This window comes from Apodemus sylvaticus, chromosome 16 (assembly GCF_947179515.1).
Source record: "Apodemus sylvaticus chromosome 16, mApoSyl1.1, whole genome shotgun sequence".
Taxonomy (NCBI): domain Eukaryota; kingdom Metazoa; phylum Chordata; class Mammalia; order Rodentia; family Muridae; genus Apodemus; species Apodemus sylvaticus.
In genome coordinates this window covers 61,030,340-61,055,716 of record NC_067487.1, presented here as the reverse complement: position 1 = coordinate 61,055,716, position 25,377 = coordinate 61,030,340, and the positions used below count along the sequence as shown (strand labels likewise).

The window sequence follows — 25,377 nt, the reverse complement described above, 5'->3', positions numbered from 1 at the left end:
GCTGTTGATGCAGCTGGGCATAGAGCAAAAGCAGTTTCTATACCAAGGACCAAGCGATAGCAAGTGGACTATGGCTGGCTAGCTGGCAGTCACAATTAACAGGAGAGTGAATCTTCTGCTAAAGATTATAAACCCCATACAGAAGAAGTTGGCAACCCGCGCGGACCAACAGGGGTCCTGAGTGTGCACAGGCAGCTTCAGGGCAGGAGCTCAGAAAGACCCCAACCTCTGAGGTCTTTAAACCCCAGTGGAGGGTTGGGGGTGGGGCACGTAAGGAAACAAGATAGGCTGCAGCCTGTCAGTGTGTTAGCATTTGCTTTAACTGTTACAGGAGATTGTCTTTTAACAATATGAACATCTTAGGGAAATATGTGAAATAGTCATCAAATATTTCTCAGTTTTACAGAGAACCAACCAACAATAAAGTATGAGAAATCAGCCAGGACCTATCTAGAGAGAAAAGTTAAAAATAGCAACTAAAGACTCAAAGAACAAAAACGATAAATATTCTGACCTAAAAACGTCACTTTTCTTACAAAGCAATAGTCAAATGTTAAACCTGAAAGGTCTAGTTATCTGTCAACATTATTTTTATATCTGAGGCTATATAGGAAATGACCTAGATAAGAATGTAAGAGATATATTCTTAGAGATGAGTGGATAAACAGACCTACAATGGGTGAGGTTAATATTGTTAAATAAAAAAGAAAACCAAAACAATGTTAGGGTAGAAAATAGAAATGGAGTGAGGCACCCACTGATTGTTGTCAAATGCACAAATACTGGAACCAGAGTTATATCTTAGTCTGTTCTGTGCTGTTACAATACAATACCTGAGACTGGATATTTTACACTAAAAAAAAATGCTTATTTTCCATTCAAGGTTTTGGAAGGTTAAAGATCGGGCAACCTCACCTATTTGGTCTCTGATGAGGACTTTCTAGCTATATCACAATATGTCAGGTGGCATCACAGCGGAAAAACACATGCACAAGAAAAAAGGTCAAATGACAAGACTGGATGTGTGAGACCATAGAGACCACTTTCACACTTTAATAATATGAATCCATTCTTGAAGGAACCAACCCACTCCTGCACTAATCCATTTTGGGGGCAGGGCTCCGTAACCAACGCGCCTTGCACTAGGTTCTCCTCCCCAACCCCCCCCCACCATAATGCTGGCCCTTTAAAGACTAAGTTTCCAGCAAAAAATCCTTTGGGGGACAAACCTTATCCAAAGCATAGCATCGGAGATAATTGATATACATAAGAAACTATTAAAGAGTTTTTTTAAAACACGCTAAGCCACAATTTTAAGCAACAAAATATAAGAAAGGGGCTGGGGCCGGGCTCAGCAACTCAAGTTCCCAGGGATCTGTCACCGTCTCTAGCCTCCACCAGACGTGCAGGTGGTCCACACAGATACACGCAGGCACTCACACATGCACACAAAAGAATCAGAAGACAGCACCACGTAGACAAGCCTAGAAAACTGCTTCTCCTGCTCTCTCCTGTAATCACTGAACACTTCTGCCATTAGATGAGGGAGGGAGTTCTTACCACACCAAGTAATCAGTTCTCCTCTGGACACCAGCTGGGGGGGTCCCTTAGTCAGTTCAGCTCAACACGATCTGGAGATAGAACTAGGGTCTGCCCGACTGTCCCTGCTTTATGCTTCGGAGCTCTCACTACTCCCTCTCCTTGCACTTAACGAGCTAGAATGGCCACCGAACTCAAGCAAATGCTGTACGTCTGCATGCTGGTTAATTAATAAATGCCACAGAATTGAGAATTGCTCTTTCTAACTCTATGAAGAATTGAGTTGGGATTTTGATGGGTATTGCGTTGAATCTGTATATTGCTTTTGGCAAAATGGCCTTTTTAACTATATTGATTCTACTGATCCATGAGCATGGGAGGTTTTTCCATTTTTTGAGGTCTTCTTCCATTTCCTTCTTCAGAGTCTTGAAGTTCTTGTCATACAGATCTTTCACATGTTTGGTAAGAGTCACCCCAAGATACTTTATACTGTTTGTGGCTATTATAAAGGGTGTCATTTCCCTAATTTCTTTCTTAGCCTGCTTATCCTTTGAGTATAGGAAGGCTACTGATTTGCTTGAGTTGATTTTATAACCTGTCACTTTGCTGAAGTGGATATTAACCTAGAAAACTGGAATACCCAAAACATAATCCACACATCAAATGAGGTACAAGAAGAACGGAGGAGTGGCCCCTTGTTCTGGAAAGACTCGGTGCAGCAGTATAGGGCAAGACCAGAACAGGGAAGTGGGAAGGGGTGGGTGGGAGAACAGGGGGAGGGAAGGGGGCTTATGGGACTTCTGGGGAGTGGGGGGCCAGAAAAGGGGAAGTCATTTGAAATGTAAATAAAAAATATATTGAATAAAAAACAAAATAAAATAAAGGCCACAGAAAACAGCTAGATGGAAGCACACAGGCTGGGCCTGAACGAATTCTGAGCACCTCTGTCTCTATGGAGCTATGGGTCACCATCCTCCCGGCTCTCAGATGTGTTTAATAAGTGGGAAGATCTTGAAATCCATAGGGCTTTGCAGGAGGGGGCTGCATGGCGGCTTTATCATGCAGGCACAAGGGATCATCACCTCCAGAAGATTCAGAGGGAGAAGGGCCTGAGCGATTTAGGAGCTCTGCACCAGGAATCAAAGACCAAACATTAAAATAAAAGATGTTCCTGGCACCCTTATCTACAAGGGTCTTAGGACTTCTGTCTTAGAAACAGGACAAAGACCAGACACGAGGCTTTTCCTAACCAGGAACCAGGGGCAGAAACCACATACACATTTCTGTGTTATACCAAGGCATTAGCAGAAAACCCACAGAGACAGCAGCACCCCTGAAGTTAGAGGCAGAGATGTGGAGGGCCAGGTGTCCACACGAGGTAACAAGCAATGACCTGAAATTGTATTCAACTTCTTGGTGGGACTGGGGGGATAATTTTTAAAAACGCAGGGAGGATAATGGAACTCGGTGTGAGGCTGAAGGTTTTGGAAAAGGACAAAGGGTGACATAAAGAAGTTACACAGAGTGAGAAGCCTCTGGGCAGGAAGGGGAGAGGGGAGAGGACGGTCAGGAGTGAAAACCCTGGTCTCCAGCCACCCTGGAGAAGGCTGTAATCCAGAACAGACTGCATGTGTTCCAAAGTCAGGACAGCTTGTAGAGTCAGTTGGCTGCTTTCTCTGGATGCCTATGTGTACCTTGTCTCAATAGGACACTTACCATCAGCTTTGAGCCCCACCCAGGGGATCTAGAACCATCTCATTTCTTCTCAGAGTCCTTAATGTGATTACACATAGCAAGACCTTTTATAAAGAGTTTACATTCACACACTCTGAGAACTTCGATTAGACAAAATATTTCAGATACAACCTAAGTTCCCACATTCCTCATGAATGACCCTTGTCTTCTCTTTCCCTCCTGGGCACCCACACTGTTCACAACTGTGTGTGACATTCTCCAATGCACACTTGCACACAAGCACAACACAGTAAGGTTTCATGCACCCAGCTGTCACATGCACGGATACTGGCTCTAATTCACCTACTGATTTTTCTCAACACAGCTTGGACGTTTATTCATGCTGATGCATGGATTTTAGTTCTTTGGCTTGAACAGTTAAACACCACTATCAATCTTCTATTGATGACCATGAGCTAGGTATCTTTTGCTCTAATAATCAATGTTCTTATGGGCTTATCTCTATGTATCTCTTTGCCCATACACTAATTTTTCTCTGTATTAATAGATCAGTCCTAAAGACATGACTTCCTTTTCAAATCTCTTTAACATTGGGTAATTAACATTCACTATAACTCAGGAACGTGCTTGCAGTTAGTATACATTTGAACTGAAGACAACCTTACAAAACTTTCTTACGTTATATAATAAGTTCTGGTTTTATGAAATGCTTTATTGCATTTCTTTATTTATTTTGTATGCAGCCAGGACTATGGTTTCATGCCTTGCATGTGCAGCTCAGGCAAACTCTCAAGAGAAAGTCTCTTCTTCCTTCCAAGCCTCCCAGAGCTTGAAGTCATGTCGTTGGGCTTGGGGTTAAGACTTTACTTCTCTGAGCCATCTCACCTGACTAAATTCTGTTCATTTGTTTTTTTTTTAATCCATCTGGATTGGGTGGTAGCAATGGAAGTTGAAGGTTTAAACAAACAAAAGTATAATACTATTTCCCACCAATGAGAAATTACCTGTGTGATATTTTTGGAAGACATAATGGCCTGATTGTAGAATATGCGGCCAAAGTGGTCCCGGTCTGGAAAGGTGTCTGCTTGCCGAGGTAAGTTGGCCCCTCCCGAGTCAACTGAGTAAGGAAAACAAGAGAAGTCAGCATGGTGGACAGACAGCCACAGTGCCAGTCCCCAGAGCCTGCCCCCTCGCTCCAGTGTGTTCTAGAATCTCGGTCCCCCAATGCAACTAAAAGGTTTCCTGTCAGCCTGTTAGGTTTCCCAACCTTGTTCAAGGCTCCATAGGACGAGCTCAGGAGACTTTGTCCCTTAAGGAGCAGCAAAGGAAAGGAAAAAAAAACAAAAAACAAAAAACAAACAAACAAAAAAAAACGAGCAGCAAAAGACCTACAAACACCATGAATTTTGAATTTGCAAGTGGAACTGAACACATCTTCCTAGATCAACACAAAAAACATTAAAGGATTCATGGATAATTTTTATGTTGCTTTCTTGCACTGTTTCTGGTTTTTTTGTTTATTTGTTTGTTTTGGGTTTTTTTTGGTGGGGGGCTTTGCGTTTTATTCATTTATTTATGTGGTTTAGCTGTATGGCTCAAACTATGATCCTCCTAAACCAATACTGCTTCCTAAGTATTGAGATTAGTTTTACTACAGATTGTGGTGAGGTACAACAGCCCCGGCACCACTTGGGAGCCAATTTGGGTGACACAGGAAGACTTCTGTCTTAAAACAGGGTTCATTATTTCGTAGCTGTGACTGTAAGGTCAAAGGTGAGCTTCCAGGCCATTCTGAGCACCTTCCTCAGGCATGAGGTAAACAGTAGCAGCCATTTCATGGAGCTTGCAGGAGGACGTGGGGTCATGTGTGCACAAAGCCTGAGTCCAGCATCTGCTCTGAGTGTACAGAACTCGGAGCCGGGGGTGGTGCTGTCTTAATCCTAGAACTTGGAGCCAGGTGTGGTACCGTCTTTAGTCCTAGCCTTCGGGAGGCAGAGGCCGGAGGATCCAAGCTGGCCAAGGCTACATAGACCATGTGTCAAGAAAGAAAGAGAGAAAGAGGGGGGAGGGGGAGATAGAGAGAAGAGAGAGAGAGAGAGAGAGAGAGAGAGAGAGAGAGAGAGAGAGAGAGAGAAAGAGAGAGAAAGAAGAAGAAGGAGGAGGAGGAGGAGGAGGAGGAGGGAGGGCGGGAAAGAAAGGAAGAAAGAAAGAGAGAAAGAGAGAGAGAGAAAGGAAGGAAGGAAGGAAGGAAGGAAGGAAGGAAGGAAGGAAGGAAGGCCGGGTGGTGGTGGTGCATGCCTATAATCCCAGCACTCTGGGAGGCAGAGGCGGATTTCTGAGTTCGAGGCCAGCCTGGTCTACATAGTGAGTTCCAGGACAGCCAGGGCTATACAGAGAAATCCTGTCTCAAAAAAACCAAAATAAAAATAAAATAAAATAAAAGAAAGAAAGAAAAAAAGGAGTAAGAAAGAAAGAATTAGAAGTTAACTAGCCCTATACCTAGTATTATTATTGCCTAATCATTGTCTTTTATTATTTAATACTTTGCATCTGTCTTCCATAAAATATGGCCTCCTTGAAGACGGAAGCAATGTTCCAGCCCCTGTAGTGACTGGCAGGCCCCTCCAAGCAGTTTTATTTTTTATGTGCTCAAAGAAATTCACCTTATGTGTCAATTAGGTAAATTCAGTTTCTCAGAAAAAAGAAGAAAAAAATCTACATTATGACTTATTCAAATATTTACACGTTTGTAAATGAGTACTATGTACTAGAGTTTTGGCAGACTAAGCCAGTATCCAGAAGGTGCCAATTCTAAATTGCTTTGCTTTTAGATTCTGTTCAAAACAGCCTTTAATGAAAATGTATTTAACTTTCACATGAAGACTGACTCTCTCTGGAAATTCACTGCACCTTAAATTACAATCTATTCAAATTATGCAATACTCAAGGATTTAACATCATGTTTGACTCTCAAGAGATCTATAAATATTAGCTATTTTTAATAGTCTGAATTAATTATAGTTAACACAAAAACAAAATATCCAGAGGAAAAGCTAGCACAAGTCAAACTGTTAATGTACCAGTGTACAATGGACAGTTCTTAGCAACCCTTCACAGCAGTTCGTAGCAAACACTATATTTCTTTCTAACTGCAGGAGGAACCAGCAGTATTTTCAAATACTCAGTAACAATGGCATCCACACAGCCTTCCACACAGTCTTCCACTTCACAAGCTAAAACAGTTCACAGCACGCTTGTGACTTGCCCAGATAGATGCACGGGAGCCTGTTCTGCAGCGCAATCTCTTGTGCCCGTAAGTGCTTCTTCACAGTCACCGGGTAGTAGGTGCCTCCCTTGACGGTGGCATCGTTAGCCACAACCATGCACTCTACTCTGAAAGGCAGAAATTCCATTGAAAGAGACTATGAGACTTCTGCAAAACTGAAGGCGAGTAAGCTTTTTATAAGACATATGATCTATCATACCACTACTGCCGATCACTAGCTGACAGCCTCTCGCTGGAAAACCAAGTTTTCTTTAATCATGGTGCAGGTCCCTTTATTTGAAAGAAAATGATTACCTTTAACAAGATTACCCACTCACATTTGGCTTTTAAAGAGCTGTTAGACCTCCTGAGACATTAACCTGAGCCACTTCAGCCTGGTTCTTTTTTGGTTCCTTTTTTTTTTTTTAATTATCTTTATAAATCTGGGCGTTGTGCCAGTACCACACGCAGCACCGTGGCATATGTCTCTAATCAATCTACACACAGACATGTTACAGAGGAGAAATAAGCTTGGTTCACAGAAATACTGTAATGCGCATGTGTGGCTTTGCCCGTCCATTATCCATGATCTGATACTGGAACTAAAGTTTCCTTTAGCAACTGCTTCTGTTTTCAAGCACATGGTTCGAGCAGCACCACCCCAGAGCGTAAGAGAGTGTGTGAACCAGGTTTCCCCATAACTGCATCCCTTCAGCCTGGCCCATACACGAGCACTTGAGCACTTCCGTTCCCATTACACCCCAGCCGGCCACTGCGGATGGCAGGGAGGAGCTGCTGGGATCTCAGCGGGAGGTCAGTGGCCAGCTTACCACCTTCACAGAGAAATTCAACAGCCTCAGACCTGACTGAGAGGTGGAGAGCAAGCAGGCACAGCTGATCTGCTGAAGACGACGGCAGCTGTTTCATAGGACAACCCCACTCTACGACAGTATAATGACTGTGTGTGTGTGTGTGTGTGTGTGCACGTGTGTGAGTGCATGCATGCTCACATGCCCATGAGGTGGGGGTAGGTAGTGGGGGGACATTGCTTCCAGGTGTTAACTGTCACTGTAACTGGAGGTATAATATCTTTTTAATTATGGATTTCCATGATAGGGAGGACCCTTCCTTGACTTTGGGCAAGTATTTGCCTCTCTGAACCTGTGTCCTTCTCTGCTCAGTGTGATGACAATGACAACCCTTCTCTCACTCGGCTGTAGTGAGGACCAAGAGGAGCTCACACAGTCCTGGCTCAGCACTGACAATGGTAACGGCAGCATCACACACAAGCACAGAAGCACATTCAACACTGGGCGGACTAGAGTCCCAGCGTCTAACCGGTCCTAATCTCAGCACTGAAAAACCCACAGGGCCTCTGAGAGAGCAGCCAGTGGTCTTAACCACTGAGCCGCATCTCTCCAGTCCGATTTTTATTTTTATTTATTTATTTTTTAGTTTGTCTGGTTTTTGTTTTCTTTTCTTCCTTTCCTTTATTTTTAAGAGAGAAAAACCACGAAGTTGTGTGGGTAGGACCTGGGGAAGGGGACAGAATATGATCAGAATACAATGTGGACTCCTACGCCAACGTTTGCTGGTTCTGTGGTTTTTCTGATGGTGTTCTTGACCCTTCCGGCTCCTATAATCCTTCCTCCCCGCCTTCTGCAGTGCTCACTGAGCTCTGCCTAATGTTTGCCTGTGCGGCTCTGCATCCGGTTCCCTTGGTTACCGGATGGAGCCTCTCTGATGGGTGCCAGGCCCCTGTCTACGAGCAGAGCAGAACATCACTAGGAATCGGCTCTTTTCTTTTTTCCAGGCGCGTTTGGTTTTATCCCAGCTCGCTAGGACATCTGGTCACTGGTTTCTGTTGCCTCGGCCAGCCTTAATATGGTGCCTAGTCTTACTGCAACTTGATATGCCATGTTTGGTTGATATCCCTGAGAGGAAGAAAGTTTGGGGCGGGGAAGGGAGAGGAACTAGATGATGGGAGGGAGGGATGGAAAGAGAGGGGAAATTAATATTAAAAGAGTGGGCTGGAGAGATGGCTCAGAGGTTATGAGCACTGACTGCTCTTCCAGAGGTCCTGAGTTCAAATCCCAGCAACCACATGGTGGCTCACAGCCATCTGTAGTGGGATCTGATGCCACCTTCTGGTGTTTCTGACAGCTACAGTGTACTCATAAATAAGATTAATAAATCTTAAAAAAAAAAAAAAGAATAACACTAGTGATCCTGATTAAAGGATTTTATAAAACAAAACAAAACAAAAAAAGGTTAAAAAAATTAATGTTTTTTGTTTGGACACATTCAACAGTATCAAGTATGATTTTACAGCAAATATATACATATACATATATATACATATACATACATATACATATACACACACACACATATATATGGAAAAAATAAAATTTAATAAAAATATTTTAAAAATCCCGCATCTGAGGGAAGCGAGGAAGCCTGAGTCGGATCAGAAACTCTGGCTGAATTTTACTTTTCTCCCTTCAATCTGTGGTCTCTTGAGCTCCACCGATGAGCTTAACACACTTGTGGGGCACTCGTCCCCAAGCACACCAAGCTTCCATGCCACACCAAGAGTGAGGCAGGCACCCCGCTCCAGCCCCTCACAACTGAGCACAGGTGAGACACTCACCCCGACACTCGCCCAATGCCCGTGATGATGCCGCCGGCGGGGACTTCCTCGTCGCCATACAACTGGTAACCTGCAAACTGGGAGAATTCCAGAAAGGGAGACCTAAGGGGGGAAAGGATGTTGTCTATATTAAACATCTGTATTTAAAATTAAGAATGCAAAGATTTTTTTTAAGAGGGCAGTTCTTCAAAAATGCATGTTACATATAAAAATCTACCAAAAAGATTTCTAAAATAAGACCAGACAAGAATTTCATAGGAATTCATATGGTGTAGCCATATAACCGGCTACCATAAAATACTGAAACTTATTGTTGAAATGCTATGCAAATGTGTATATTACCATAGAAAGGGAACAACAGGTAACATTTACCGTGTACCTGGCTCTCTTCTATGGGCTTCATAAACACTAACTCATTCGACAAAGAGGAAACCAAAACCCAGCCTATAGTCTAAGGTCCCGCGGGTAGTAAACCGCAGATCTGGGATGTCCAGAAGCACTCTGTTCTGAGGTACCAGGCTCATACCCAGCAAATAGATATGTGGACAGTACTCCAGTAAATGGAGTGGACGATAGATATATATGGACCGTCCTCCATCTACACGTGTGTTCAAGATACCATGGAGGAAAAGGAGTTCTAGAATGCTAGATTTGGTATGATTGCTTTTGTTTTGTTTTTCTAATGCAGGCATCTGATATATATCTGCATAACCGAGTGTGTGCTTGGGGGGGGGGGCTATAAGATGGCTCAGCAGGTAGAAGCATTGCATACAGGCCTGACCACCTGCTGTGTTTAATCCCTGGGTCATGTAAGATGGTAGAGGACCAGAAACTCCTTAAAGCTGTCCTCTGACTGTCACATGTGCCGTGACACACCTGCACCTGGGCTTATGCATGCATGCTCTCATCCAAACATGGATACCACAAGAAAAAGTATTTGGTGGGATAAAGATATAGCCTTGATGATAATGGACTGAACCTCTGAACCTTTAAGGCATCCCCAATTAAATGTTGGGTTTTTTTATAAGACTTGCTATGGTCAGGGTGTCTGTTCACAGCAGTAAAGCCCTAACTAAGACACTATAGGAACCCAAATTTAGAACCATTTGTCGGTGGGACTGTGCAGACAGAAGACACGCTGAAGTAGAAAGCACGGGACCAACCCTGGGTCTAGGAGATTGTCGATTCTGTCTCTGGGTAACAATTTTCCTCTCGACGTGTGCCGTGCTCGGGCTTTCTCACTCCCTCCTACAACAGAAGCATAATTAGATTAGAGCAGATGGACAGGAAGCAGGCCTCCATCTCACCGGATGCTATGAACACACAGATGCTCCACCCCAAACACGGCACTTTACAAAGGGTTCAGTGGGCCAGGAGGTGGTGGCACACTCCTTTAATCCCAGCCCTGGGAGGCAGAAGCAGGCAGATCTCTCCGTTTGAAGCCAGCCTGCTCTACAGAGAAAGTTCCAGGACAGCCAAGGCTACACAGACAAATCCTATCAGGAAAAACAAACAGACAAATAAATAAATGAGCAAATTGATGACTGAATGAAAAAGCTGATTATCTTTTAATCCCTAGATGTATCAGATGCCAGTTTTCTGCAGTAAATAAACTGAATTTTTTAATAGCATGTGCATACACACACACACCAGTCTATCCCTGATCCTAGAGAATATATCATACATGTTCTGAATTCACTGTCTAAGGAAATGGCATGCTATTTTGATTAGAACTCACACGCTGCCTTATTGCCTCACATGTACCAAATACAGCCACAAAACCACGTACCATACTGTTCCTATTTTTCATTTGGACCAGATAAAAGCCACACTTAGGAAATTTCTCTCCTTGCTGGACACGTGCAAACTGCCTAGAGTGGCCATTAGGTCTGCACATGGGGAAGTGGAAATCGTTCCACAGTGATTAGCAGGTGCCCTCCGGGATCGGCTATCTGCCTCAGCACAGGGGTGCCCGGAGCACCCGCATGCGGCTCAGGGAAGCCAAAACGCAGTCAGTAACGGGGGTCCATGTTTATCGGGCGGGAAACAGTGAAATCTGGGACAACTGTTGTAGTTCCCAGTCGTTTGAGCACCACTAGCAGTTAAAAAACAGGAGTCCCAGGTCCACACTTCCCTTCAGGGCAGCCATTAGCCAGGCAGGAAGGGGAAGGCAGCGTCTGGATGGGTGGAACACGGTTTAGTTCCGAGTGACGCTTCTCCGGAGATTTAGGCGTGGCTCTTTATGAAGAAGGCCTCCTCCTATGGCGATCCTTGCCTTATTTGATGGCTAATGTAAATACATATACCTTACTCAGGGTGAACCAGAGGTTAAACACCCTTTCAGGTTTTGCAGGAAGGAACCAGGAAGGGAAGCTCACTGGCTGAACACTTTTGCAGGGGTAGGAGGAGGGGGTATCTAGATCCCTCATTAGCATGAAGAACTCCAGTTTATTATGCTATGGGACTGACTGTCATGGTCCTCTCAGTGGGGTGTCATGGTTACATGTCCAGAGCAGGTAGTTTGGTGGGGAGCTGGCTCCACGCCTACTACGGGGTTAGGGCTCCCTCGGCCTGATCAGTTCTTCTGTCTGGTGGCACGGTCCACTTGCCCGTCTTCTGTGGAACACTTCCCAACACTTCCCGAACCTTGACAAAATTACATGAACCAAAGAGCAGTGCAGAAGCCAATGAGGCTTCTTGAGACCAATGAGACCCAAGCCTTACCAGCCAGCCTGCAGGACTGCCAAGACATCAGTGACTTGAATGTTGTGAGTCCCTCCTCCCCCACCTGCTTACTGTAAGCAAGCCACAGCTACAGGGTAGGAGAAAGCCCAAACTGCCAGAAATGCTTATTTTTATTATTGCCCCAAATTAATTAATATATTTATTTATTTTGTTTTTCGAGGCAGGCTTTCTCAGTGGGACAGCCTTGGAACTAACTTTGTAGACCAGGCTGGCTTCGAACTTAGACATGCATCTGCCTCTCCCTACTGAGTGCTGGGATTAAAGATGTGCACCACCAACTGCCTGGCTCCTAAATTCATCTGAACACAGCTACAGCTGCCTTTGTCTAATAAATTTAAACAATTTAAAAATAGCCATTTCCTTGTTGATTTAGATAAGACCTTATGTTCATACCTATGTCAAACAAACTTCCAAATATGGTCTCATTTTTCAAATCAGGAATCTTGGCTGCAAGAAGAATTTTTCCCTTCTTCTGAAGAGGTAAACAGAAAATTAAGAGTAATTCTACTTAAATTACAAAAATGTTATATCACAAATTATTTCTTCTTTCAAAACGAGTTAGTTGTAAGATAGTATGATTAAAATTGCTTTGTGTTTAGGGGCAGCAGGAGAGGGATGAAGGAGTTCTGTTGAAGAATAGAAAATCTAGGGGATGCTATCTCGATTCTGTTGTCGATCCATGGGTCAAAACGCTTCCAGCCACATACTTCAAGGCAGCTCATTGTACATTAATTTACTTCAATATTTAAAAACAAACAAGAGAAGTGCCAATGTGAATTTTAAGTAAAGCAAAGCAAACAAGGCTTATGTAAACGCTTTTGGAGAGTTGGGTGACATGGGTGCTTACAAAGGGGCCAACGGTGGAGGAACCAATAGCAGGAGAAGGACCACAAAGAGCAGGAGATGGGAAGGATACTGAGAGAGCATCACTCCTTCTCAGCTCTCTCTTGGGTGTGGCTCAGTGTCTTACAGCAGCTGGTAATATTCTGGTCTCATAAAGAACCAAAGGTGAGTTATCCCTGACGCAGACTCGATGAGCACAGAATGAAGCTCCTGTGTGTGTGTGTGTGTGTGAGTGTGCACGTGTGTGTGTTTGTGTGTGTGTATGTGAGTGTGTGTTCATTTTAGTTCTTCAGACAGGGTCTCATGCAGCTCTAGTTTGCTACAGAGCCATGGCTACCCACGAACTCTGCATCCTCCTCCTGCTTCTACTTCCTGTGTTCGTGTTCCAGACGTATCCCTCCATGTCTGGCTCCTCCACAGTAAACTGACCACATGACAGCACAATACAGCATCTTAGTCTTCCAAAGATGGTTCTTACATTTTTATGTTAGCTTGATGAGGTAGTTTACATCTGTAATCCCAGTCCTTCAGAAGCTGAAGCAGAAGGATTGTTCCAGAAACAGCCTGAGTAGGATTTCATTCTAATGTGAATTAACAAATGGATGAAAACCCATTCATTCTCACAGACTTTGAGCTGAAAACACTCCTCTCCCTTATGGCCACTTTTGCCAAGCTCTTACATGCCGTTCATCAAGTCATATTGACTCTAAGATTTGCATTATGGTCACACGTTAGCATCCCTGAAATCAGGAAACATTTCACAGCAGGATCCCAGCTTCTTTCGAAGGCTGTCTACCAGGGGTCAGGGACACTCATTGGAAGACAACATGAGTAGAATTTGCCTTCCAATTTAAAATGCGTTAAAAAAAAAAAATACAAGAGCCCCCTGACTCAACCACCAAAGCCATCTACATCTTCCTCAGGATTAAAAATATAAAGTTAAAACAGGATAAAAACAAAGCACTTCTAAATTGATCAAAACCACTCACAGTCCATCGATGAGCACGGCTTAATCAGAATACTTGGTCTGGGTATTCTGACAGCACCACGGGGGTCATCCCTTCTCTGCCTACAAAATGGAGGAGTCACTGCCACCTTCGTGTTTGACAGGTTAAAAACAAGGAGGATCAAACACAGTAAAGCCAGAGAAGAAAGCTGACAGGATGTGGACAGAGGGGAGGACATGAAAAGGAGAGCAAGAGTCACCTACTACCCAGTCTTCCCTTTGCCATGTTCTTGCTAAAGGGCATACCCCCAACATCTGCCCCTCCTCCTGTCTGAAACTGACAGAGTCCTGTCTCTCGGAAATTGCATTAATTTCAAAGTCAGAAGTCAGGCTGGAGAGATATGGCTCAGTGGTTAAGAGCACTGGCTGCTCTTCCAAAAGATCCAGGTTCAATTCCCAGCACTCACATGGCAGCTCACAACTGTATGCGATTCTAATTCCAGGGGTTCTGATACCCTCACACAGACACACATACAGGAAAAACACCAATCAATGCTCTAAAAAAAAAAAACAAATAAATTATTGGGCTCGGGGCTGGAGAGATGGCTCAGCAGTGAAGAGCACCAGATGCTTTTCCAGAGGTCCTGAGTTCAAATTTCAGCAACCACATGGTGGCTCACAACCATCCGTAATGAGATATGACACCCTCTTCTGGTGTGTCTGAAGACAGCTACAGTGTACGTACATGTAATAATAAATAAATCTTTGAAAAAAATTATTGGGCTGGAGAGATGGTTCAGAAGAGCTCTGGCTGCTCTTCCTAAGGGGCTGAGTTCAATTCCCAGCAACCATATGGTGGCTCATAGCCCTGTGTAAGATCTAGTGCCCTCTTCTGGCCTGCAGGCATACATGCAGGCAAAATTATATATATAAAATAAAGTAATCTTAAAAAAGAATATTTAATATGGTTTAATAATTAACACAATATGTGCTGACATAATGTCCACTACAATTTCATAGCAGAACAATTAATTCTAGGAGAAACTGTGATGGCTAAAGCCACCCTTGCTCCCAGTCTCACCTGTCCACCAGCCTTCCCCTGCAGCTTACAAGAACCTACCACCCTCAGCAGGTCCATATCACATGACTTTGGATGCCTCTTGATTCAAAGCCATCTGTCCCAAGGAGCCAGGAAACCCAAACTGAGGATGGGTGTAACCATGGAGTTATCTGTTCTAATACCATAGATTTTTTAACTTGGCAAGTATGTGGGTTCTTTTTCTAGAGAAAGTGCTTTTATCTGCATCCTTGTTTAGTCTTTTTGGGGTAAAGAGGTGACTACGCTAAAGCACACATACCACCAATGAGCCACAAACCCAGCCCTTCTAAAAACATTGCCTTTTAAAGGGCCAGCCAACCTTTTAATATTGTAACATGACACTGTCATCTACAAAGTTATTCAAGCATATGGAAATTGTGTTATCAAGTTTATGATCTTGTAATGGGTTATATTTGTGGCTGTTCTTGGCCACAGAAGGTCGCAGTTTACTCATTTCCATAGCACATCAAGAGTCTTTCTGCAAAGACTTCACTCACTTAGACTATTCTGCTATAGTAAAATGGCAGAGCAGTATCTTGTAAAGACCTCTATTTTATCTGCTTCTATATTCAGTTCCCTTTTACTAACTCTGTACATATTCTATTAACTTAAAAGAAAATGGAAATGTGTATTTAAAGTACTTATGATTCACACTCATTCCTAAATTTAAGTATAAACCTTAGATAAAAACTAGAGACTGAAAGTTTATTAGAAGAATGAGATGATCTGAAGGATGTAGCTGTTTGAATGCTGACCCCATTCCCAGTGACATAAGCCAGGCATGTGTGCGTGCCTACAATCTCAGCACCTGGGGGTGGGGAGGTGAGAGCAGGGGACCAGGAGCCCAAGGTCACCCTTGACATTGCAGAGAGAAGTCCAGTCTAGGCGCCTGGTCACACCAGGCAGTGATGGCACACGCCTTTAATCCCAACACAGAAAGAGGATCTCTGAGTTTGAAGCCATCTGGTGAGTTCCAGGACAGCCAGGGCTACACAGAGAAACTCTGTTAAAAAAAAAAAAAAAAAAAGCCGGGCAGTGGTGACACAAGTCTTTAATCCCAGCACTTGGGAGGCAGAGGCAGGGAGGATTTCTGAGTTCGAGGCCAGCCTGGTCTACAGAGTGAGTTCCAGGACAGCCAGGGCTACACAGAGAAACCCTGTCTCAAAAAAAAAACAAAAAAAAAAAAAAAAAAAAAAAAAACAAACAAAAAAAAAAACAAAAAAGAAAAAAAAAACTAAAAGATACCTAATCTCAAGAATTTAACATAAATCAAAGTGCTTAGTAACAGAACATTGGAAACTTCTCTCAACACTTTTCCTGTGTCAACATTCGGTTCTTCCTTTCCTAACACAGTACACAAGAAGGAGGCAACTTCAGGTGGCCTCTGTTCACCAGCCTTGAGCCAGTTACCTTTCCTGAATAAACTCCTAAAAGAAAACAAACACAGATGATACTTTTTATATTTTTACTTCTCTAGCTACTTCAACAGATGAAAGTTGTCTTTCAGACATAGTAACTCCTAAGATTGCAACAATATTCTCAGAGCACAGGTTATGAGCAAAACAGAGTCTGCCTGTGAGGATATTGGGGAGAGAATTTTGAATGAGGGCTGTAACAATCACATTGCTCCTTCTAAAGCAGACATCTGTACTATACTAAGAATCTTCCTTTGTAGCTGCAAGTGGTAGCCAAGGACTGAATTCACAGTGTTTGGGAGAGCCAATGAGTTCAAGGCCAGCCTGGGGTACATATCAACCTGACAGGCTGACAGGCAGGCAGGCAGGCAGGCAGGCAGGCAAGCAGGCAGGCAGGCAGGCAGGCAGGCACTTACCTAGTCTCACATACTGGGCTCGTTCATGAAGTTGACTCACTAAAGCTTTCATCTGCTCATAGTTCTCCTGAAACAGAAGCACAGAGGGAGGTCGGTTCTAAGTCATTATCATTAACCGAAGAGTCAGTAAATATATCAAGGGCTCTGGAAAAAGAGTCAGCTGTTTAGAGTGCCTATGTGCTCGGTTCCCAGCACCCACAGGGCAGCTCACAACCAGGAGATCTGACACCCTCTTCTGGCCTCAGTGGGCTCCAGTGAGCTCAGGGAACATTAGTTTATTCAGGCACAAATGCATACACATAAAAATAGTACGTAAATGTATTTTTTTTTTAAATAATCAAAGGCTGAGAGTGTGGTCAGAGGTGGGGAACTTGCCTACCACAGGGGAATTTCTGGGTTCAATTCCATACTGCAAAAAGGGAAAGAAAAATAGCAACCTATGCCATCTCTGTGTGACCTCCACACAGGGCCATCACCACCCCCACCATGTGCCCATTCCAAATTGGCGCACTCCATCCTGTAGAAAGACTAACTTCTGTCCATGTGTTCAGCTCTTTTTTTAGGACCACTGACCCCTCTGACCTGCTTCTTCAAGGATGAGCCCTGTTTTTAAGTCCTAAGCATGTTTCTTTCATTTCAGTACTGTTCTGACCACTCCTTTCTCCTTTAAACACCTACTACATTTAATTGATTATGGTTGCTCTCCCACCACAACACACACACACACTTTGGGGGGGGGGTTGGAAACAATGCTTGTCAGTGTAGCCCTGGCTATCCTGGAACTTGCTATGTAGACCAGGCTAGCCTGGAACTCAGAGATCAATCTGCCTATCTCTCAATTGCAGTGATTAAAGGCAAGTGCCACCTGGGAGGGTGTTTTGTTGTTGGGTGGGGAGGGCAGCAACTCACTTAGCCCAGGCTGGCCTAAACACAATATGTAGCAGAGAATGACCTTGAACTTTGGATCCTCCAGCACCTACCTACCTACCACCCAAAGGTAAGAATTACAGATGTGCACCACCATAGCCTCTGTTTTGACAACACACTTTTTAAGGGTCAGAAGTTGGCTGGCTGTTTTGCTGACATTCTATTTTGTCCCATACCATTAACAGTCACTATCCTGAGATTCTAACCAATGCAGAACATTTCACTGTTGATAAGGATACTTAATAACAAAGTCCAGTGGGGAGGGAGGGGTAGGTGGGTGGGAGGAAAGAGAAACTGGGCTGAGGTAGGTGAAGCGGGAGAATCCAGTTTAAGGTCATCCTCAACTACACAGTTTGAAGCTAGCCAGAGCTACGAGAGAGCCGGAGTCAAAACAAACAAACAAACAAACCACTAAGAGCAAAACTGTATATTTGCACAGCTTAGATACCTTCTGAGTGGCCCAGTGCACCCGAAGGGCCTGCTAGGAACTTGGCTCAAGATGCTGTCTGGAACACTGTCTCCACACCGGACTCCTACTATGGGCTTACTGGAAAGCTTCTAGCAAATGGATGGATGTGTGGGTGGATGGATGGATGGATGGATGGATGGATGGATGGATGGATAAATGAGGAGGGATGAATATTGATGCCTGCTCCTGCTCCCACAGTCTGTCAGGGGTTGTGTGTCTTGCCTGGGTGTTCAGAGCTTTGAAGTTCCTCGGATGATCCTACCCTGCAACTCAAATGATAAAAACACTAACAATAATCACAGTTCTGAGGTTTGGCTCATGAAGATTACCAAAGAGAAAGGAGGCTGCTACAGGGCAAACCCCTCTCTCCCACAGGGCTCTTCCTGACTGTCTAGTATTTGCTGGTCATATCTCGAGGCAGGGGAACCGGAGCAGAAGCCCTGTTACTATTAAACCCAGGAGACAAGGCGGAGCTGCGGCCTGAAGCAAATCCCCAGAGCACGTCTGTTCCGCCAGCGGCCAAGAGGTGGCAATAGAGCAGTGAGACCTCAAATGTGTGAAGTCACACACAGCGGCCATGCAGAAGCTCCAGAGAACCATCTAAAACCAAGGACTGTGTCTACAACTGTCCAGAACTGTCCTGGACTGCTTTGTCATCCAAGAGAGCCCTGGCACAGAGGCAGGACAAGCCTCGGGTGGATAAACCAGTCAGTGGCAGACAGGGCTACCTGCCAGAGATGCAGCCAAAGGCAATGTTCATGTCTGCCCCTGAAACTCACGCCTCTCCTCAAAGAGCTCATCATAACCTCAGGCCGCATCCACTGCAGTGCAGTTCAGGGACAGGTGCAGCAGCCCGACCTCCATTTCCGGGCGAGCTGACAGTGTTCCTGTTCACTCCTCGACATGCCACTAGGTGGAAAGAGTTGATTACAGACACACTTTTAGTTGTGTACCTCAGCTGTGTGCTTTAGTTATTTTCATTTATTTATTCTCTTTCTCTCTCCCTCTCCCCACCGCCTCTCTCCCTCTCTCGCCTCTCTCCCTCTCTCTCTTTCCACTGTCAGGTGGTAAGCCTTGATGACAAGCACTTTAGACACTGAACCACCTTTCTAGACTCTGTGGACCATTCTTACCAATTTTTTTTTTTTTGCTCACTAAAGGGTTAAAACCACCTAATTAATGCTTAAATATTAAAACAAACAAAGAAACAGACCCAAATCCTAAGGTTTCTTTCTCAAGAGAGAGGAATGGCAAAAGGTATGTCAATAGGCATTTATGATTTATAATTAGATGGGAGAACTAGTTCCTAGTTCTGTTGCACAGTGGAGCAATGATAGATGATATATGTGTTGCATCTTTCAAAAAGTGCTAGAAGATGGAATTTAATATCTTTCACCACAAAGAAATTGTAAATATTAGGCTGGATATATGATGCCTATAATGCCAGCATTCAAGAGGGAGAAGCAGAGGAATAGCAAGTTCGAGGCCAGCCAGGGCTACATAGTAACACTTTGTCCCAAACAAGCAAACTGAAACAATGTAAGTCCTAGCGGTAAGCTACTCTGATAGAACAGCTTGCAGTAGGTAAACAGATTGAAACATGGTAGCCTCTGAATAGTGATTTCTGTATTAATTTCAAAAGTTAACTGATGAGAAGGCTTCCTATAAGTTGTAAAAGGCTGTCACTGAGGTGACAAGCCCTCTTCAATAACCCAGTGGCTGAGATCTCACTTTCCCTCTCTGCCAATGTCAAGAGCACTCTCTGCAGTTCACCCACTCAGAGATTAAAGAAGTTCTAGAAAGTTTGGAAGCTTCATCCAAACTGTCAACCCTTGTGCCTTCTTAACTTTAGTCGGCGTTAAAAGACACTCTGAAAACATCCACTGCTGGAAAAGATGGGCCTTGAGTGTTTCCAAGTTTAAGGTTGAATATGTCCCTGTCCCCATGTTCAACAAAAGAACACCACTACTGATAAAACCCACATACTGAGTATCTCAGTAAGGTGCACGCATGCCAAAGAATAATCCTGTCAGTTTGCAACTGAAGAGCTGGGGTAGCGAGATGGCTTAGAGGGTAAAGAACTTGCTGACAACCCAAGTTCAATCCCAGTGCTACATAGAGGAGAAAAGAAAGAACTGACTCCACAAGATTGTCCTCTGACTGCTACACACTTGCCATGGTGCGCGCACACACACACACACACACACCAAACATACAGAACAGTAATAAATTTATATATATAATAAAGCTAATAAAGACAAAGGAAAAAGAAAGTTTTTTCCAGCTACCACCATATGTAACATTATTTCTCTAGTAAGCACAGAGCAGCGCCCCCTAGCACTCAGGGGCATGACCACAGACATCCCACAGGTACCAAAGACTATGGGCAGTACTGAATGCTCCCTTACAAATGGACCCATGAGGAAGTTTAACCTTTTAAGTTAGGAACAGTAAGACAATCACAGCAAAAATGAGGAACAATTATAACCATGTGATACACACTTTTTAAAAATCTAGTATTTTATTTACACTGGAGAATATCATATATTGTATATGATATTATATATGAGGATACATTAATTATATTATCATATATTATATAATGCACTTTGATCATATTCCTTTCACCTCCATCTACTTCTCTCAGAACATGTACATGTCTGCCTCTCAACCTACTGTCCTCTTTGTATTTATTTTTACTTGCATATAACCCACCTTGTCTAATCGGTGCTGCCTGTAAGCGTGTGGGTGGAGGGGCTGTGAAGGCAGTTCGTGGTTGTCAACTTGACTACTTTTGGACACACAGTTACTTAAACTTGGAAGTTGCTTCTTCTTGGAATCTTTGAAAGAATGGTTTCAGGCATCAGGACACTACCAGTGGTACAAACTGCAGAAGGAGCATCACGGGACGGCAGGGAGTGATGGGACTCTCCTGTCTAGCCCCACTTAGTCAACGGTACCAGAGGAGCAAAAGAAGAGGCGCACCTGCGCAGATTGCGCCGTTTGGGTCCTACGGGCAGTCTCAGCGCCCCTGTACCTTGTCTGCATTGCCGATAACTTAACTTTGATGGAGATCCTCAGATACAACAGAAAAGACTAGAGCAGCCCAAACATTTCCTTCTTTTTTTAATTTGAGTTTTGTTTTCAAATTGTGTAGTTTATTTAAGGTGAAGAAAAACTACCATAAGTAGCAAATTATGGGCTGGCTTCTGGAAGACCAAACAGCTCATCTTTAACATTGCTAACTACACCCCAAAATGAAGTCTGTAGACATCATTACAAAGTGTTTACAACAACAACAACAACAACAACAAAAAAAAAAAAACTAGTCCATTCCTTTTTAACGAAAGTCTGAAAACAATATCTTGCCCTACAGGCCTGGCCAGGCTCTCCTGCCTCTGGTTCCTGACTGCTGGAATTACAGCCAAGCACAGCACCTAGGCATTCTCAAATTATTTTGCAGGAAATCAGAGACCTGATAATTCACCTGTAATTTCTACATGCCCAAAGAGGACTGACTATTCTTGCATACCACTCATCTGTGAATTTCACCAAATATCCCATATCGTGGCTTTCCCCTCTACCAGATTTGGCTCCACAGTTTTGTCTACAGTTTAAATAGGAATTCACACAGTAAGAGCTGTGTGGTCCCTATCGATCAATGTGTGATGCAAGATATTTCCTATCCATTCACACTGATGCAGTGAGAGGCCAGTGGAGGGAAGAGAGGGGGAGGAGCTAAGAGAGGAGGAGGAGCTAAGAGAAGGAGGGGCGGAGACAGAGGGAGCCTGGGAGCTGCAGGAGGGAGCCGAGGAGGAGATGTGCAGATGGTGTCAGATGTGTTTCTGGTGTGCTGAGAGGTTAGAAATATTGGGATAAAACTTTTATCATTGTAACCTGACATTATGTAATTGGGAGTTTCATATACATAAATATATTTGGTTAACTATTCAAGTTTAAGAGTCATGCTCTGCCAGATACTTGGAAGGAGATTTCCCACTTTCCCACTACAAATGTGTTTCTTTAATCTCTTCCTACCATCGTTGCAAATGCTCTGCTTGTAGATCTTCCCTCTAATGCACCCTCCCCGGCCCTTCAACTTGCTCTTCTTCCTGTAGAGATCACACACCTGTATTGCAACTCCAGAGAGAGTCTCTGTCTCTCTCTCTTTTGCAAACCACAGACACAAGAGTGCAGAGCTGATGAGAATAGTTCACACACATTCAGGGAAACCAAGTGCCCTCTGTCAGAGTACCCCAGACCCAAGGTACAATCTCTGCAGCAACAGGCTGCCCAATCTAGAGCAGAGTCCATCCAAACCCCAGCTAGCCAGCCTCCAGACCCGTGGTTCTCAACCTGTGGGTCACCAGCCCTTTGAGGGTAGACAGACCCTTTCACAGAGGTCACCTAAGACCATTGGAAAACACAGACATTTGCATTACAATTCATAACAGTAGCAAATCTATAGTTATGAAGCAGCAATGAAAATCCTTTTATGGTTGAGATTCACCACAGCATAAGGAAATGTATTAGAAGATTGCAGCAGCAGGAAGGTTGAGAACCGAGGCTCGAGATCTTTACCCTAGTTAAGGCAACCGCTTGTTAAGAAACAGGGAAAAGGGCCAAGCACAGAGGCCCATGGCCAATACGGGGCACTGAGGTAAGATAAGCAAGGCCAGCCTGGGCTACATCATGAAAACTGGCCTGGAAAAACAAATAAACTACAGGTCTTCAAAGTGCCCTGTGGTGGTGGTGGAAGACATGAATCCAGGAAGAACACGTGGCTTGCTCTGTGTGAGGAAAACAGGGCAGAGAGCAGACGGAGGCAGTGCTCCGGGAGTATTTCACAGTCTCTGTACACCATCTCTTACCCTGGCTGGGCCTCTATTGTCTTGCTTTATGTAAGTTGCTGCCTACAAGCCAAGGTCCCGAGAGATCAGACATTGGTTATTGTCTTGTTGCTACATTAACTTCTTTTAGATTTATCTGTGTGTTTGTTTTGTGTAAGATGCATGTATGTACACACATCATATGAATGCCTGGTGCCCTCGGAGATCAGAAGGTGTCAGATCTCCCAGAACTGGAGTTCTGGCTGGCTGAGGACCACCATGTTGGTGCTGGAAACTGGATCTGGGTTCTTACGAGACCAGCAAGTGCTCTCACTCACTGAGCATCTCTCCAGCGTCAGGAGCCATAATGGGACAAGCTAATGTACTAGCAGGTGATCATCCTGAAATGGCCTGCTTCAGATTATTATAAAATCTGCGACAGGTGAGCCCTTATTAAGCAAGGCTGTGAGGGACTCATTTTAGGAATGATTCCTGCTATTAATATGCTTTTCCTGTCATTATTAAACATATATAATAATCAAAAGTAGTAGCACACCCCTTTGGAGCAGTTCTCTGCAGATCCACAAAGATGAAACTGTCTTACAATAATGCTATGTAGACAAATAGATGACTTAAGTTTTAACGATGATCCTATAAGAATTTCTAAAATTATATCTGTTACTATTACGCTCTTTTATAATAGGTCTGCTATTAGGTCCTTTTCTGATCATCAAAACTGCAAAGACAAAATTTATTTATTTTTGTTAACAAAAATAACTGCCGTCTCCCAAGTGTCACCAGAATTGCTCTTAGATGATAACCAGACTTTCTCCTATTCAGAGCACATTCCAAGAGGTTGTAAAACAATTAACCAAAGGTCATAAAAAGGGAACTAATGATTTATTATAGGTGCTAGAACAGAAGATAAAATATTGACTGGGTTTATCTATACAAAACTTCATTAATAACTTAGCTATGAGCTGGGCGGTGGTGGTGCATGCCTGTAATCCCAGCACTCTGGGAGGCAGAGGCAGGCGGATTTCTGAGTTCGAGGCCAGCCTGGTCTACAGAGTGAGTTCCAGGACAGTCAGGGCTATACAGAAAAACCCTGTCTCGAAAAAACCAAACCCAAAAAACCAAAAACCAAAAACCAAAAACATACAAACAAACAAACAAACAAAAAAAAAAAACCAAAAAACCTTAGCTATGGTTTTAAACCTTCAGTAAAGCTGTGGAGCTGAGACAGGTGATGGATGTTTAGCTAGATAATTACTCCTAATGGATGTGCATGTAAACAGTCTCTGTTGTAAACTTCTATGTCAAGTTATGATTTGATTTTTTGTGTAAACTTATGATGAACTTTGTAACATGTGACCATGTATTCTGATCTAAGATGTATAAGTACTGAAGACAAAAAAGAAGGGCTCTCTCTCTCTCTCTCTCTCAATTTCTCTTTTTGCCTTTCCCCACTTAGAGTTAAGTAGAATTTTTTCCCCTTTCCCACTTAGAATCTTTTTTTTTTTTTTTTTTTTTTTTTTTTTTTTGGTTTTTTAGAGACAGGGATTCTCTGTATAGATAGCCCTGGCTGTCCTGGAACTCACTCTGTAGACCAGGCTGGCCTCAAACTCAGAAATCCGCCTGCCTCTGCCTCCTAAGTGCTGGGATTACAGGCGTGCGCCACCACCGCCCAAATCCCACTTAGAATCTTTTTTCGTTCCGCACTTAGAAGAAATTTTCCCTTCCCCCACTTAGGATCTATCCACTTTTCCCCTTAGATAGCTTTCATAGGAAACTTCACAACTTAGTAATAAACTCTATAACCACTTCTCCAAGCGTCCCATTTTCTTCTTGTGACTTCCCATTACTAGCAGGCTGAGACAGAACAAAGGGCACACTGCTTAATCCTCCGATGTTAGGCTGCAGGTGTCAATCACCTAAGACAGCCATCTTTCACCCTCAGAAAGAGCAAGAAAGTTTTTAGAATGTTTTAGAAGTTATCATCAACATTTCAGTACAGTTAGAGAGCTAGAAAACCCTGAGACCCTCAGACTTAAAGCCATCACCAGATGGCTTTAAGAGATCCCTTCTCCAGGCTGGGAGGCTCCCAGCACTCCAGCCTTTTCTTGTTTTGAGGCAGGATCTTTAGAGATTCCAGACTGTCTTGAACTCATCATATAGTCAGTGCAAGACAGGGACCCCCATCCCGCTCCTCTTGCCCCAACTTTCCCAAGTGGTGGGGTTTAGAAGTGTTCACCACCATACACAGCCTAAGATTTTTTTTTCCCCGAGACAGGGTCTCTCTGTGTAGCCCTGGCTGTCCTGGAACTCACTTTGTAGACCAGGCTGGCCTCGAACTCAGATATCCGCCTGCCTCTGCCTCCCAAGTGCTAGGATTAAAGGCGTGAGCTGCCACTGCCTGGCTAATTTCTCATTACTAGCATGGCAGACATCTGGAGCCACACTCAGTCCTGCCCTTCTATCTTTATGTGAGTTCTGGGGCTCAAAAGTTAGTGTCCGGCTTGTACAGCAAGTGCCT

At 43.8% G+C, this 25,377-nt stretch overlaps 1 protein-coding gene across 1 annotated transcript in view; it reads right to left on the bottom strand.

Moving 5' to 3' along the window:
- The window catches only part of Mccc2 (methylcrotonyl-CoA carboxylase subunit 2), a 74,067-nt gene that overhangs the window by 40,795 nt on the left and 7,895 nt on the right, over nucleotides 1-25,377 (bottom strand). The window contains exons 2-6 of the mRNA XM_052159875.1: nucleotides 16,617-16,683; nucleotides 10,316-10,400; nucleotides 9,153-9,254; nucleotides 6,500-6,627; nucleotides 4,239-4,351 (exon numbers count right to left, since the gene is read on the bottom strand). Coding sequence (XP_052015835.1) covers nucleotides 4,239-4,351; nucleotides 6,500-6,627; nucleotides 9,153-9,254; nucleotides 10,316-10,400; nucleotides 16,617-16,683 — 495 coding nt within the window. The remainder of the gene's footprint in view (nucleotides 1-4,238; nucleotides 4,352-6,499; nucleotides 6,628-9,152; nucleotides 9,255-10,315; nucleotides 10,401-16,616; nucleotides 16,684-25,377) is intronic.